The 14,540-nt window shown below is 43.7% G+C and overlaps 1 protein-coding gene across 2 annotated transcripts in view; it reads left to right on the top strand.

The window, feature by feature from the left end:
* Positions 1-13,915, top strand: part of AIDA (axin interactor, dorsalization associated) — a 29,534-nt gene extending 15,619 nt beyond the window's left edge. Inside the window, exons 5-11 of one of the 2 annotated variants that reach the window (XM_048299596.1) lie at positions 2,395-2,458; positions 2,898-3,004; positions 4,676-4,687; positions 7,420-7,542; positions 9,734-9,856; positions 10,313-10,430; positions 11,277-13,915. In XM_048299596.1, the coding sequence (XP_048155553.1) occupies positions 2,395-2,458; positions 2,898-3,004; positions 4,676-4,687; positions 7,420-7,542; positions 9,734-9,856; positions 10,313-10,430; positions 11,277-11,373 (644 nt within the window). In that variant the 3' untranslated portion in view covers positions 11,374-13,915. The remainder of the gene's footprint in view (positions 1-2,394; positions 2,459-2,897; positions 3,005-4,675; positions 4,688-7,419; positions 7,543-9,733; positions 9,857-10,312; positions 10,431-11,276) is intronic. The other variant, XM_048299597.1, reaches the window with a different exon arrangement.
* Positions 13,916-14,540: the final 625 nt, after the last annotated feature.

Here is a 14,540-nt window from a genome sequence, read left to right as displayed (position 1 = left end):
TCTCGAGCAGCAACATTACAGAGGGGAACGGCTCTTTCTCCCATAGGTGATTGTGTTTTTCAAAACAAAACAGAGATCCAAAAAAGCCCAAACCAACCTTTTAAAGCTTGGATGTCTTACACAGCATTACAAGGGAGATTCCTGTTCATATTAACCTAATTTTTTTTCCTGTGATCTGGTATTTTTATTTGAATCAACTGAAGCTCACACTTGTGGTAGATGCAGAGAGGATTTTCCTTTTCCTCAAAATTTTATTGCTTAGCTTTTTCTTAGTGGCTTTGAATAAGTATTTCACCAGGCTGAGTGTGGTGGACCTGCTGCTTATCCTGTTGATCTTTAAAGGAGCACTTAAATTGCTGTGTTACAACTTTGCAAAGTTATTTGCCACTGGTGATGAGACAAGAATTGAAAGCATTTTAAAAACTTGAGCCACGGCTTTGTGCACCAAAAGGTGACAGGTTCTGCTTCTGAGCTGAACATTCAGCACCACATTTGCTCCCGGCAGGACAGGGGTGCTCAACCTCGGGCAGCAGCAGGATTTTAGGTGCTGTAGAGCTGTTTCCTCTTGCATGTGCTCATGTCAGAGGAGCACTTCGGGCCCTCTAGTGATGCCTGAGGTGAATTACTAGGAGGGTTTTTTCAGGGGCTGCTCGTAAGAGGAGCTGGTTACTAGAAAAGTGGAGTCTAGCACTTAGCAACCTTTGGAAAGTGGGAGGAGAGCTACTGTGACTCCTGTCTCTTCTGTATAATGTGCCTATGATCTGTAAGAGATCTCACTTCACTGAGGTTTTTCTCCTGGGGTAGTTTCACTTTCTGTTTCTGCTGTGATGTAGCTCTGTGAGAGCAGGGGAATTCTGAGAGTGAGAAAAATCCCCTTCTTTTCCTGAACCTCAGCAGTACTGGAAGGTGACTGCTGTTGATCAGCTGCTTTTCTGGTGGGAAGTGGCTGTGATTCTTCAGATTCATGTTGAGATCTGCATTACTGGTGCCTCAGAGCGAAGTTTTTGGAGAGAGAGACATGGCATTGGTTTTGTCTCTCATCGCAGCTCTGACTGAAAGCACTTTAAACCTTTCTCTGTATTTATGTATTGTGTCTGGCTGGGATCAGGCAGTGCTTAACCTCTCATGTCATAGCACAGAAATCAGAAAAAAAATCAGTATGAGTAAAGACTGGAAAGACTTTTTGGTTTCTTTATAGTTTCCCAGAGGGATACTTTATTCTTAAAGCATTCAGATGGTGTCTGGTAAGCTAATGCAGGAGCCCAGGCTGGGTGATGGGAATGTGAAGGCAGACAGGGAAGCTCTCCTGCACTGGCTGAGTTGTAGTGTGCTGAGGCAGAGGGGCCTGGCAATGGCTCCTTAAGCATAACTGCTATTTAAGTACCTCTTGGTATTTGTGTAATCTGAACATTGTTTGAAAAGAGTTTTGTTCTCATTCAGTACTCCTAAGGGGAGGATTCCTGTGCTCTGAGAGCTCTTACTGCAAAGTGAAGCTCTGTTAGAGGACTCAGGAGTTTTTTCCTCTCTGTTCCTCCTACCAGTCTGGGATACTCATTGTCTGGTAGGAGAGTGCCTCTCCTTGCAGGTGTTCTCTTGTAAATTTTTAGGCCCTTTAGCTATCATGAAATGCTTATTTCTTTCACATGTTTTTGGCAGTTTCTCTTTCACTGGTAGATGTGTTTGGAAATGGCAGATAAAGTTGGGATTACTAAAATGTGAGTAAGTTTCCAATATAAATAGCAAAGCCGTTTTCCATGGAATGCTGAAGGTATAGGCAATGTCTCTGGAGCTTGGTGCCCAGGTATTGCACATTATTTCTCCTGAATTTCACCAATCTGCCCAGACATCCGAGGGCAGATAAAAAGAAAAGCAAACAAAGCCATCACCACCAAAGAAAACCCCCAAAACACATGACTGAAGAAGCAGAAAATGTCACCAAAGCTTTGTGTTATCAGCACAGTTGGTCTCCCATGGCGGCTGCCTGAGTGTGCACCCACATCAGCTCTGGAGATTTCAGTCTGTGTGGAGCTGATGGCAGTAACACCACCACCTGCTCTCAACAGCCACCAAAGATTGCTGCCCTCACCTCGGGGCTGCAGCTTTTTCTCATGAAGATTCTGGTTGTTGCCACGTTCATCTTCCCCGTGTGAGTGTGGTAGTGGTCTTGTGCTGCAGTTGCAGTTCAACCTGTCTGAAGGTTACTGTGGTAGTTTTGATCACAGCTGTGCTGGTTTTTAAAATATGAGAGAAGAGGGGTGTTTTTTGTATGATCTGATTATTTTAAAAATTACTATTATTTGTGTGTGAAGATGTGAGAATGGACATAGCTGTGCAAAGCAGTAGAATTAATGCTGATTTATGAGTATGGATTTTTATTTTTTCTCTTCTCTGCAGTCTTAAAGAATATCCTCACTTACAATAAGGAGTTCCCCTTTGATGTTCAGCCTGTCCCACTCAGGTAAGAGAGAACTTCTTGGACATCACTTCATGTACAGATATGTACTTGAAAGGGAGTACCTGGTGTGCACCTGAAACACATTTCCAGAGCCATCTGCTTGCCAGACTGCTTTGTGTAAACTGGTTAAAAGAACTTCTGAATTCTGTTTGTCTCAGTATCACTAAAAACCAAGACCATGCTTTTGGTAAAATCAGTACTTGGTACATCCCTACATCTCTCTGAAATTTCCAGTATTGTCTCCTGTTTTTAGGCTCTGTGCTTTCTGTTGGTCTGAGCTCCTGCAGTCTCTGTCAGAGAATGTAGGTAGAGGTAGAAATTAAGAAGTATGAAAGGACATTAAAGAGTGTTGTCCCTGCTCTATACTCAGATGCTGGCTTGTGAATTGACAGCCAGGTGGTGAGTGAGTGTTGATTCATTTCTTCTTTCTTGTGTTTTACAGGAAGATTTTAGCACCTGGAGAAGAGGAACACTTGGAGTTTGAGGAAGATGATGAGGAAGGAGGAGCTGGAGCAGGGTCTCCAGACTCTTTTCCTGCTAGAGTTCCAGGTAGGGGCGCTAGCCTTGCCATGCCAGCCTCTGTAGCTTCTCTGAGAAGCCTCTTTTTCCACCTGTAATTTGAAAAGCTTGGGTGGGGAGCTATAGGCTCATGCAAACAAACCCTAATGCTGTATTGGACAACCAAAAGGGTGGCCAGTGATTTTTTTTCTCAGCAAACAGTATCTTACTGTGAAACAGTTGTATGGAGAACTTGTGAGGGTGGTACTATCTACCTTAAATAATTAGTCTTTATTCCTGACTCAAACTCAGTATTTTCTTCCCATGCACTTTCTTAACTATGTGAAGTGTTTCAAATGTGTTCAAATGTAAATTGTCGCAATGTTTCTCCTGCAAGAAGCAGCACATCCTCCTAGAGGTGTGATAAGTTGTTGCTGGTTATTTTTGTGTGGTGTTTTTTGGTGAGACAGTGGCTTAGAGTGAAGCCAAGCTCTGAGAGGACAAAGGGGGGTTTTGATTTTCATAGCTTTAGTCCTTGTCCATGTCAAAGCACTTGTAGAACTGGATATACCTACAGAGAGGGTCTTCCTGTAGTTTCAGGTTTTGACAATTTAGATGTTGCAACAGAGGTTCTCTAGGTCCCTGGTGTAATTTCTTTGCAGAAGAAACAAGTTTCTAGTTCCAGAGCTGGCTAGCAAACTTTGTATTTCAGGAATGAGATAACAAGTAAGGAAACCAGTACTGAAATTATGGTCAGAAGAGCTGGAGTGTTGCATTACTGATGCCTGGAGAAAACAGATGATATTCAGATATGATCCCAAGCTCAGTGCTGAATGTGGTCCCTGCAGGCTGTACTGATGTGGACATGCACATTCTACACCTGTTTATGCCAAGCTCCCAAACAGGCCATAATATGTGGTGCTACTGATTACTAACATTTGCTGTCTTGATCCTTGTTATTCACCATGATAAATCCATTTATGGAGGTGCCTTCTGTCTATCCCAAGCACAGCACAGAGACCTTGAATAGGTGGTGGTGGATCAACAAGGCTGTGACCTTTGCCACAGTGCCAACAGTTAGCTCTGCAACCCATCAGAGCTGTGTGCATGTAGTGGACGTAGAAGCTGTGTATGGGCTTAAGAAAGAGTGTAAGTAGGTGATAAGCAGGCTGAGTTTACAGTTAAATCATTTTCAAAGAAGGAGAGTAGCCAAGTTGGAAAGAGGAGAGGTTTGGGGCTTATACTTTCTTACAGAAATACTCCTCAGTAAGATCATGCTTTTAAGAGGAGGTGAGAGCAACTTGTGACTGCTGTTTTTACATTGCCATCTACTTAACAGACTGCATATGTGACTTTTCTGAGCTACTTTTTCCACATTAAGGTAAATGTCCCCATAACTACAATAATCTAAATCTCTAAGGTGGTTTTGTACTATGTGTTTCCCCACTGGATGTAAATACTGTGGTGTTTCTTACCTGATTGGAGGTTGGTCTGTTGCTCTTCCCTGGGTGATGAGGCTCAAACAAAAGCAGTTTGCAGCCCTGGGGTGAGTCTTATGAGTAAAGTGAATTTTGCCTATCAAATTGACAGAGTTGTGTTGCACTCCTTGCTTTGATGTGCCTTTAATCCATAGTGTGTGACTGTACTGTCTAACTGACCATGGTCTTGTCTTCTCCATGCATGGCTTCATCGTTATCACATTGCCCCATTCATCTAACCCAGGAGCCAACAAAGGTATGAGAACCTTTTAGTATGTACAGTAATTTCTGTGATCATGTTCATGTAGCTGTGGTCTTCTTCATGCAGCTCTTAGTGCCAACCCTCACAACACAATTTTTGGTAACAGTCACAGTACTGGGCATCTATCTATTGGTCTTCATTTGTCTTCAGTACGAGGAAAAGGGAAGGCCATGTTTGTTGATTCAAACAGCTCTCTAGAAGTCCTGCTGTACTAATGAAGAGGTTCTGAGTTGGGGTGTAGCCAAGAGTAGGTGTGTAGGTGGATTTTATTTACTGGAATACATATTTTATGGGAAATCTTACAAAGAGTATTTGTGTAGTTGGACTTCTGCGCTGTGTGGAGCTGAACTGAGCAATGGCTTGCCGCCTCTAACAGCAAAGGTTTCCTGCCTTTCTCCTGGTTATATATGACTTTACTCCAGTCCTGTGCTCTTCTGTGATCCATCTCACCTTGTGAGCCCAGCAGGAGACTTGTCACTTTTTCCCCTTTCTCTGAATGGGATTTGGGAGGGGAGGGCCTGAGTGTCTGTGTCTCAGCTGCAGTGGGCTGCTGGGCTGGCCCACTGTCTGTCTCTGGAACCCACTTGGAGGAGGACACTTCCTTCCTTGCAGGTGCTCCCGGCCCCCTCTGGCAGAGATGCCCTGTGGTTGTGTGTGGCGTGGCTGCAGCTCTCTCCTGAAAGGCCTCAGTGTGAGCCTGCTCAGGGCCCAGGCCGTGTGGCAGACAGCGGGTGGTGCCCAGCCCAGGAAGGCTGTACCACAGAGCGGGCACTGTCACCTCCTGGGGCTGCTGTGTGAAGTGGCTGCAGAGGCTCCAGCACGGGCCTGCCTGGGGCTGTGGCTCACGTGAGACAGGCTACAGTCAGCTACTCTAGTCCACTGCTGGCTTGGCTGTTCCTCCTGCTGGGGCAGGAAGGAAACAGTGTTCCTTGGATACTCTGTCCTACTGTTCTCTTGTCTCCTGGAAGTGAGCCTGACTCTTCTGTCCATTGCAACTCTGCAATTTTACACATTCTGGAAAGCATTCTTCAAGAATAATTTCTCTTAAGCCACTGTTTTTATAATAAATTCCAGGCTGAGGCATCTTTCAGGTGATATTTCTATCAAGTATCACATCACTTAGTCCGTTGGAGTGATGGACAGGAAAGCTGAAGGCTACATTTGGTCCTGGCTCTTGAGGCCCATGCTGCTTTTAGGAGACAACTGAGAGATGGTGGAGCAAAGTTTTGTGCCAAAGAGAATGCAGGCTTGCTTCTGCCTTCACTTAGATTGAAATAAGAACTCTATCTTTGAGCAACTCTTCAGGAAAGACAGCAAGATTAACTAGAGCATGTGCTGCTTTGCAGAAATGAGGGATCTCTACTAAGTTTGCTCTCTAACATTTCTCCCACTGCAGTCAGAAGCCTGTCCCATGCTCAGAACACTGGGCTGTGTCTGCTGTGCTGTGTTGGGAGGTGTCTGCAGACACAGTGCTTTGGAGGCCCTGAGTCTCCTCAGGACAGGAAATATAGAAACATGCAGCATCAGAGATGGGAATGTGATCCTGAGAGGGTGCATGTGATCCTGAGTCTTGCATGTGATCCTGAGAGGGTGACTGGATGTGGGAACACTCAGGAAATCTTGCTGAAGCTGTGCCTGTAGTTCTCAGAGCAGAATGTAAGGTCCCCTCTTGCAAAGCCAGTCTCTCATAGGACAAAATCTTTGTGGTTCCCCAGCTCCTCAAGCAGAAGAGAGGAAAAAATTGTGTCAAGAAAAAACCCATATTGGATTTGTCAAAGGAAATTATTATGTTGTTTAGTGCTCAAGCCTTAGGATAACTTATTTTTTTCATTAGAAAAGCAAAACTTTGATTCAAACTTGCTCATGAGCCTGAACATTTTCTGTCCTGGTGCTTGTTCATCCAATAGGGGAGAGGGGCTTGAAGTGTGCTGGTTTTTGCTAAATTCAGCATGAAATAACCTACTCCATGTTTGATGACAGAATATCGTGACTTTTAGGGAGTTTGAACAGTCTGGATTTCTTGCCAGCTGCACTGTCTTCCTCAGCACTGTGAGGATTCATTTATACTGACCACCAGGTTTTGATGCTAAATGTTCTTGATGCAGAGCTGGGAACTCCTTCCTTCAGGCAGAAGGGAACTGAGGGGATGCAAACTCTTATTTTTTTTTCCCCCCCTTAAGCAGAAGCCAGTAGAGCTTACTTAAGAATCAATTTTCTGGTTTCCTTTTGTACTGTGGGATTTGCAACGATGCCATTTTCCTCCTTAATCTCCCAGTCTAAATGTTCAACGTGAAGCCAAGTCATGTTCAGTGGGGTGGGACTCCTCATCAAGTGTCTGAACCTCCTGCAACTGCAGATTGAATCTAGCCTCCCAAATTTAACTCTCAAAAATGATACCAAGTGAGTTCCTTGAGTGGGTTATTCCGCATGACAGCAAGAAATAACACTTTAAACAATGCTCCCCTCTATTCTTATGGCACTAGTTTTTTATCAGTTGATTCGACTTGAGGCAGTCTTGGGTTTTTTGGGGGGGGCTTTGAAATTTGTCAAATGATGTTTGGTGTCTGTGCACACAGACATTCCCATGGTGCTATGTTCTATTGGGATATGAATCTTTGGAGTTTGTACCCCCTAAGAACAGCATCTTCCATGAGAGAAGATGGGACAAGCAAAGCCTCTGCTGTGAGATGACACCAAGGGTTAATAATACGCTTTACTCTTTCCAGGTACTTTATTGCCCAGATTGCCATCTGAACCCGGGATGACATTACTCACCATCAACATAGAGAAAATTGGTCTGAAAGATGCTGGGCAGTGCATTGATCCTTACATCACAGTCAGTGTAAAGGGTAATGATTTCTGTTCTGCCTCCTCAGTGCTGCTTTGGAGAGAGTGCATTTTCTGAAAGCTCTATTGATTTTTCAGCCTGCCAGGAAAAACGTTTGTTGGTAGTTCTATTGTGGATTTAGGGCTTCTGCTTTAATCACGGGTGGAAAAACTCTGTATTTGAGAGCTACTGGGAGGTGAATTCTGCAGGATACGCTCCTCTGTGTGCACTCAGGGGTGCCTGTCCCTGCTGAGAGCTGAGTGACTTTGCCCTACTTCTCTGCCATGACTTCTGCAGCTGACTCCTGAGTACAGATCTTCTTGGACTGTGTGTACTCCCCACACATACTGGTCTCCAGGCTTTCTCGAGATGGGGAACCACGGCCCACTGACTCCATTCTTGCCCTCTCATTCAACTAATTTTGTAGTACTACAAATATAATCTTACCAGGGCTTGAGGTCTAGAGGAATGGGTATGAAGCTGGGAAGCAAAGCTTGCAAATGAAATAAAATAAAAGTGTTAGCCTGGCTAGTGAAATGCTTTGGCCAAAGCCTGGTGGGCTGAGAGCCTCCATAAATCTGGAAGAACCTCTCTCTCTGTCAGTCCAGGATAGGCAATGTTAGGATTTGTCTGTTTCAGATGGTAACATAGTTGGTGTCTTTTAAGGCTGAGATTTTTTTGGTATTCACACTCTTTCTAGTGGAAGTATCTGTCCCCCATTTTGCATTTCTTAGCAGGAAGCCCCTGTAGTCAAAACTGCTTACCCTTGCCTTGTTCTGCTTTACTTCAGCTTCTCTTTACAATCTTTGTAGGAGTTTGATTTTTTTTTTTTTTGTTTATCATGTAAAAATCTGTAGCTGAGCCAATATCCTCTTGTTATTATCAGTTGTGGTAATGACCTTGTATGTGTCCTCTTGAGATGTGCTATTGGATATTAAATGTAGGGATGAAACACTTGTCAGATGTGTGATCAGTGCTTCCTCCACCAGACGTCCTCTGGCACAGGGGAAGGATCAGTTATCAAACGTCCCTTGAATACTTATCAGGGCTTTTAAAACAAACATTCCTTGTTCCTTGCCACTGAAGTGTTTGTCTCATTGCACACTGCTAAAACTGCTGCTGTAGCTCTCATTTCCCTTCTGGAGCTAAGGGAGACTCTGTGTTGCTGGGCTTGCTTTCCCAACAAGTCTCTCTGTTAACATGAGGCTCCCTGTTTCCAAACTCATTGGAAATGGTGTGGCTGCCAAGTAATGAGGTAGAAACTAGGATCAAGAAGTGAGTGTGTGGGCAGGGTATGCCTGAGTCTGCTAATGGTGTCTTTTGATACTTCTATTTCTCAAAGTTTTTGGTCAGGAAAAGTATCTCTGAAGACTCATTTTGTCACTGTTAGGAGTCTAAGGACACTTAGTAGCTGATTTCCTTGGTTCTAAACCAAGCTGCTTTTCTGCAGGTTTGGAGAGAGGTTTGTTCCCGATGCAGCATTGGCAATCCCAGCCCATGCCCTGGATGAAGGGAATCACTGGTGCTCCAGGGCCTCAGCCTGTGCTCCAAGCACAACGTGTGCATTCCATATCTGTAATCTTGGCCACATCATTAGCAACTTCCTCTGCCAGAGGGAAAGGGATCGGGAATGTGAGGAAAGACAGTAAGAGGACAAATGTACCCCTGGAAACAGCAGAGGCTTAGTGAGAAACAATATTGGCTGTGCCACACCAGCACAACCAGGGGCTGGTGCTGAGAGCTGGAGTCCATCCCATGGCCCTGCAATGCCTCTGTGGAAAACCCAAGAGGAATAATGCTTGTGGTGTCTAGGGACAAAGCAGGGCATACACAGGATGTGTGAGCTGTGCCAGCTGTGCCCTGCAGACCCTGTGTGGAAGGCAGCATTTGGTGTGTATCCCACTTGGGCTGGAGCTTTGCTGCAGTCCTGTGTGCACAGGAAAGGGAATCTTTTGGTGACAGCAGAAAGAAATGCCCTCTTTAAAAGAGGGGTAATTCCTTTTTTTTATCTGAAATATTGCCAGAACTTTAGCTGCTTTCATGTTGTAATCAAAAAGAAAAGGGATATGATTTCCCCTTTTTTAGGTTTTGTGGAAATATCCAGGTGTGCGTGAACTTTTTCTGGCAGGATTAGGAGAGACTTGTAAATCTCTTAAAGCTGAACCTTAAAGTCTGAGAAGCTTCTGCCATTTCATGCTGTTTCTTTCCTGCAGATTTGAATGGGATAGATCTGACTCCTGTGCAAGATACTCCTGTGGCTTTGAGGAAGGAGGACACATATGTCCATTTTAATGTGGACATCGAGATTCAGAAACACATTGAAAGACTAACAAAAGGTATGTGGTACCAGAGACCTGAAACAGGGCCCAGGAGCTTTGGGAGCACAGACACTGGGCTGCTCCTGAGCTGGTGCTGCAGGGCTCAAGATCCAGACAAGGATAAAAATAGACCTTTGCATCCTGTCCCTTTCAAATTGGTCACTGGGATGGCTTGCAGGCAAGGGAGAAATGAAAAGAGATAAAAACAGAGCAGTGTGCTCTGCTACACAGGTATTGAACTGCTTTATCACCTGCTTAGTCATTGGTACCTGGGTGTGAGCAATGGAGTGAAGAGTTTGAGCTGTTGAGAGTGTGATGGGCATTGTAAGAACACGATGTAGCTTTTGAATAAATAACAGAAGTGTTGGAGATAATTCCTTTCAATTTAAGTAGAGCAACTTAATGGCAGATAAGTTTTCAGATAACTCTTACCCATAATTGCTAACTTTTCTATTCAACAATTTTTCCCTCCAGGTGCAGCTATTTTCTTTGAATTCAAACACTACAAGCCTAAGAAAAGGTTTACTAGCACCAAGTGCTTTGCTTTCATGGAGATGGATGAAATTAAACCTGGGGCAATTGTTATAGAACTGTAAGTGACTCACAATTATGGATGACAATGACAAAGGAAATGAACCAGCCTTCAGTTACAATGTGTGGCTTGTTGCATTAAGGAAGGTTTCTTGGACTCATTAGATTGACTTCCTTAAAGAATACTTTAATAAAAAGGGGAAGATAAAATGCTTTTAGGCAAGTAAGATGGTTAGACTCTTCTCAGAAACTAGACCTGTTTCCAAATAAAATGCTGGTGTTAGTAATTTAATTTTGTATGAATTTAATGAAGTCTGTAGGGGAGATTTTAATTTGGAGTTTAGCCTGAGTGTCAGATCTGATATATTTTAAAAAATAATCAACTCATTCTTTTGGTACAGAACTTCTGTAAAGGAAATCTGATTTGAGGCATGAGGTACCGATTTGCAATTAAGTTTATGAACATTTCAAAGTAGTGTTGAGTGGTCATGGTGTGCATCCTCCCCTTGCTGAGTGGCTGAACGTCTGAGGGAGGGGTTTGGTTCTTTATTCAAGAAGACGGTGAATCTTGCAATTCTTGGAAGAGTGCTTAGTCTGTGCTAGCTTGGAGTACTTCTGAAGTACTGAGTAGCCGATACTGGGTCTCTCCTACAATCCAGAGTATTATGTTGGGAATCTCCTTACAAAAATATTAAGTTCATTTACTTCATATTGAAATTTTTCTCCTGTAAAAATCATCATCCAGAGAAAATACCATTTCTTCATTACTGTTGCTTCCAGCAAGCCTTGTCAGATGTATTTAAAAGATGAGGGTAATAAGATCTGTACAGGATGAGCTTTCTAGATTGCTTTCATCCTCCTGCACAGCCATTAGCGCTTGGATTAATGCACTTTCTTGTGGTTACAGGTACAAAAAACCCACTGACTTTAAAAGGAAGAAATTGCAACTGTTGACCAAGAAACCACTTTACCTTCACCTCCATCAAACATTGCACAAGGAATGACCCCAGTTGTGAGACCTCTGTGAACTGAACCACAAGTCCTGGTAGCTGTGTAGTAGCCTTAGGCTCCGAGGGGCGGGAAGACGACTCTGTTCATGCCAGTAGGTCACACGGGACCATCACCCACTGCACAGCACTACTTCAGGGGCAGGGACAAGCCCACCATGCAAGTGCAAGATTTTTTTCAGTAACTTCTAGCTACAGGTTTTTCCAAGAGCCCTGATATAGGTTGACTGCTTTTCCTAAGTTTGCTGTTCATCACTTTTTATCTTTAAGCGTTATTCTCCTTTTGCCTCAAGCTCCCCCTGAGGATGGAGAATGCCCCTTTGCCAAACCTGCAGCAATAAAGATGTGGCAGGCCTACTAACTGTTTACACTGCTCTGCTATTGTAGTTCCTCTCATCTGCATTTCAGAGTCCTCTGGAGTGGGCAGGGTGAAAGAAGATTGGGAGAAGGACGAGGTGGGCTGGGAAGGAGCTTGAGGTACTGCAAGTGCTTTGAAGTGAGGGAGAGGAGAATGCGGGTCAGGTGGGTGGCCACAAGTCCCTGTGGTCGGGTCAGGAGGAGGACAACTGCAGATGAGAACACTGAACTATGATTTTACAGCCCTGCCTGAGTTTTGAATACATGTTACAATCCTTGCAATCACTGTTACTCCCTACTAGAGCTGTTACTTTCTGTATCTTGTCACAGAATGGTTTGCAAAGGTGGGTGGGGGATAGAGAGGCCTTCTCCAGGGCTTTGTCCTGGTGGCAGTGGGCGTTTTGCCATTTCAGTGACAGCAGGACAGGCCCTCAGTGTTGAAGTGTCATTTTTCCAGAGCTTTGTATAAAGTAGGTCTGGCTAGCAGGCTGACCCACCTTTTACATGAAACTGCTGTTCTTATGGAAACTGATTGTATGCAGTTTTCTGCATATTTTGTGCAAGTCTGGAAACTTACTCAAAAAATTACCTTTTTATGTAAGTAGATAGGATTATCATTTATTTTCTATATTTTTGATTTGGTGTGTAATAAGCTGCAGGACATTGGCTTATTATGACACACTTGCATTCACCTTTTGACCTGAAAAAGGGACAGAAGTAGAACCCAGTCAAATCTTTCATATATTTGCGTGGATATTTAATATGATACTTTATGGTTTGATAAACTTCTTGCATATCTAACTAGTGCCTGAATACTCTGCTATGCTAACTGAAGACCCAGCTCCCAAACTAGTGTCAATTATTTTTAACAGCCTGGATGCAGGTGTATCATCCGTTCCTCTTTTCTGTCACCTCACCCCAAGATGTTACATCATGTGTTAAGGGAAGGGATGTTACTTTTCTTCATGCTGTTTGTCTTTCTCCACTCAGCTGTTCAGCATTTTTAGCTTTACCATGTTGATTAGGATAAAAAGCTGGTTTTGAATGTCCTAATCTTCTTGCCTTTCTTTGCTCTGGTATAACTAGGGATGACATTATTTAGGTGTGTTACAACAGAAGTCAGCAACACTTGCTCTAATTCCACTGCTGGTTGGAGGGGAAAAAGGGCAGGTGAAATGTCCTGGTTATGGGTCTTTACAATACCCCACTGGTTCTAAAGCTGATGGGTGACTATCAAGATATCCCTGTGAGTTATGGAAACACCTCTGAATGCAGCATTCTGGACACCAGACTAAAGGAGGATACCTACACTGATAAAAACCAAATACAAATCATCCTCTGAACTCTGCAGAAGGACAGAGCAAAGTGTTAGTATGGGGTTGTAAATAAATCTGAGCTTGGCCCATTTACCTGGCAGTTGCCCCTGGCTGGCTCAGAACTTGTTCTGACCAAGGAACTGCAGGCACTGAGTGGCCCCGCAGAGTGGAAGGGCTGGTTCTGGAGTTCAGTCCAGCCCTGCCATCCAGGGTAAGCACTGCAGTTGAGTGTGTGGTTCTAAGGTGACTCCTGGTGCATCCAGAGGGAGATTCCATCCAACTTTTAAGTTCTTACTGTTAGCTGGGATGGGCAAGAGAGAGGAGACAGTGAGCACCACAAAGGCTTGCATGGGGAAGGAAAGATCCTGAACTTAGAGAACTTGACTTTCAATCATGGATGTTCATCAATGTGTCATCAGCCACCCTGCAAACTGAAATATTGTCCCTTGAAAGTACAAACCCATCGTTTCTGCTGCTTACCTGGACCCTTCCCCAGCTTGTAGATGTCTGTATTAATGCCAGTTATATGAAATGTCAACTTTGAAGTATTTTTGTTAAATACACAAGTAGAGCTTTGTATTTAACTGATTGTGAATTCATGTCTGTTGAGTGTGAAATACCATTTTTAAAGTTGCTTCTATCCCTTGCCTTTTTTCTGTGAACTGTCCCACTGCCAGCACTGCTACTGCACACACCAAAGGCTTTGGGATTGTTTTATGCTTCAGTGATGTTCCAGCTTGTCTTTCATCTGAAATCTAAAGCTTTACACTTGTACTGTAAGAATGTAACACCTAGATGGCAATTTTAATGGCTGCTTGTACTCTGGCAGTAAAGCTGTAATGGCCTCCCAGTAGGGTTTTTTATTATTCTGCATTGTTTTCCTTTTTTCCTCCCTCAGGCTGCCTTTTGTACAGTGCACTTGTGAGAAACCTTACTCACCGAGACAGTCAAAGGCCTGGTGTTCCAAATACTTGCACTAACACTTGAACTGCAAGTGTGGGGTGTGTTTTGAAAATTATTCAGTGTTGGTAGCTGCAGTAGAGGTTTACATAGTTTCACAGCCCCACTCTGCTTTACAGAAAGATGCTACTTTCTTTTCTGATGGAAGAAAAAAGGCTCTCCAAGTCCAGCCTTCCTGTTAAAGAAGTTCAATTGCTCTTAACCCTGAGGAAGATGAAAACTCAGCTCTCAAACTTTGCTTGATGCTGCAAAGTGCTCTCAAAAGCAGAAAGCAATTTGGGAAGTTCTGAGTTTCTCTAGTGGAGAGGCACTGCAGAAACACAGGTCAATTCCACAACTTCATCAAGGTTTCCAGCTCTGGAAGCTGTATCCTCCTTGGTCCTCATTACATGAAGCAAGTCCATATTGTGTCAGAGTAGATCAGCATGAGGGTAACATGGTCATTACCCTGCAGCAGCATTAATTTGGCCTCGATTCAATTCTTGTACTCAGATCTGTAGTATTCTTTGTCACATTACTGAACCAATGTTC

This window comes from Corvus hawaiiensis, chromosome 3 (genome assembly GCF_020740725.1).
Source record: "Corvus hawaiiensis isolate bCorHaw1 chromosome 3, bCorHaw1.pri.cur, whole genome shotgun sequence".
In the NCBI taxonomy this organism is placed as follows: Eukaryota; Metazoa; Chordata; class Aves; order Passeriformes; family Corvidae; genus Corvus; species Corvus hawaiiensis.
This window is presented reverse-complemented; position numbering and strand designations above follow the sequence as displayed.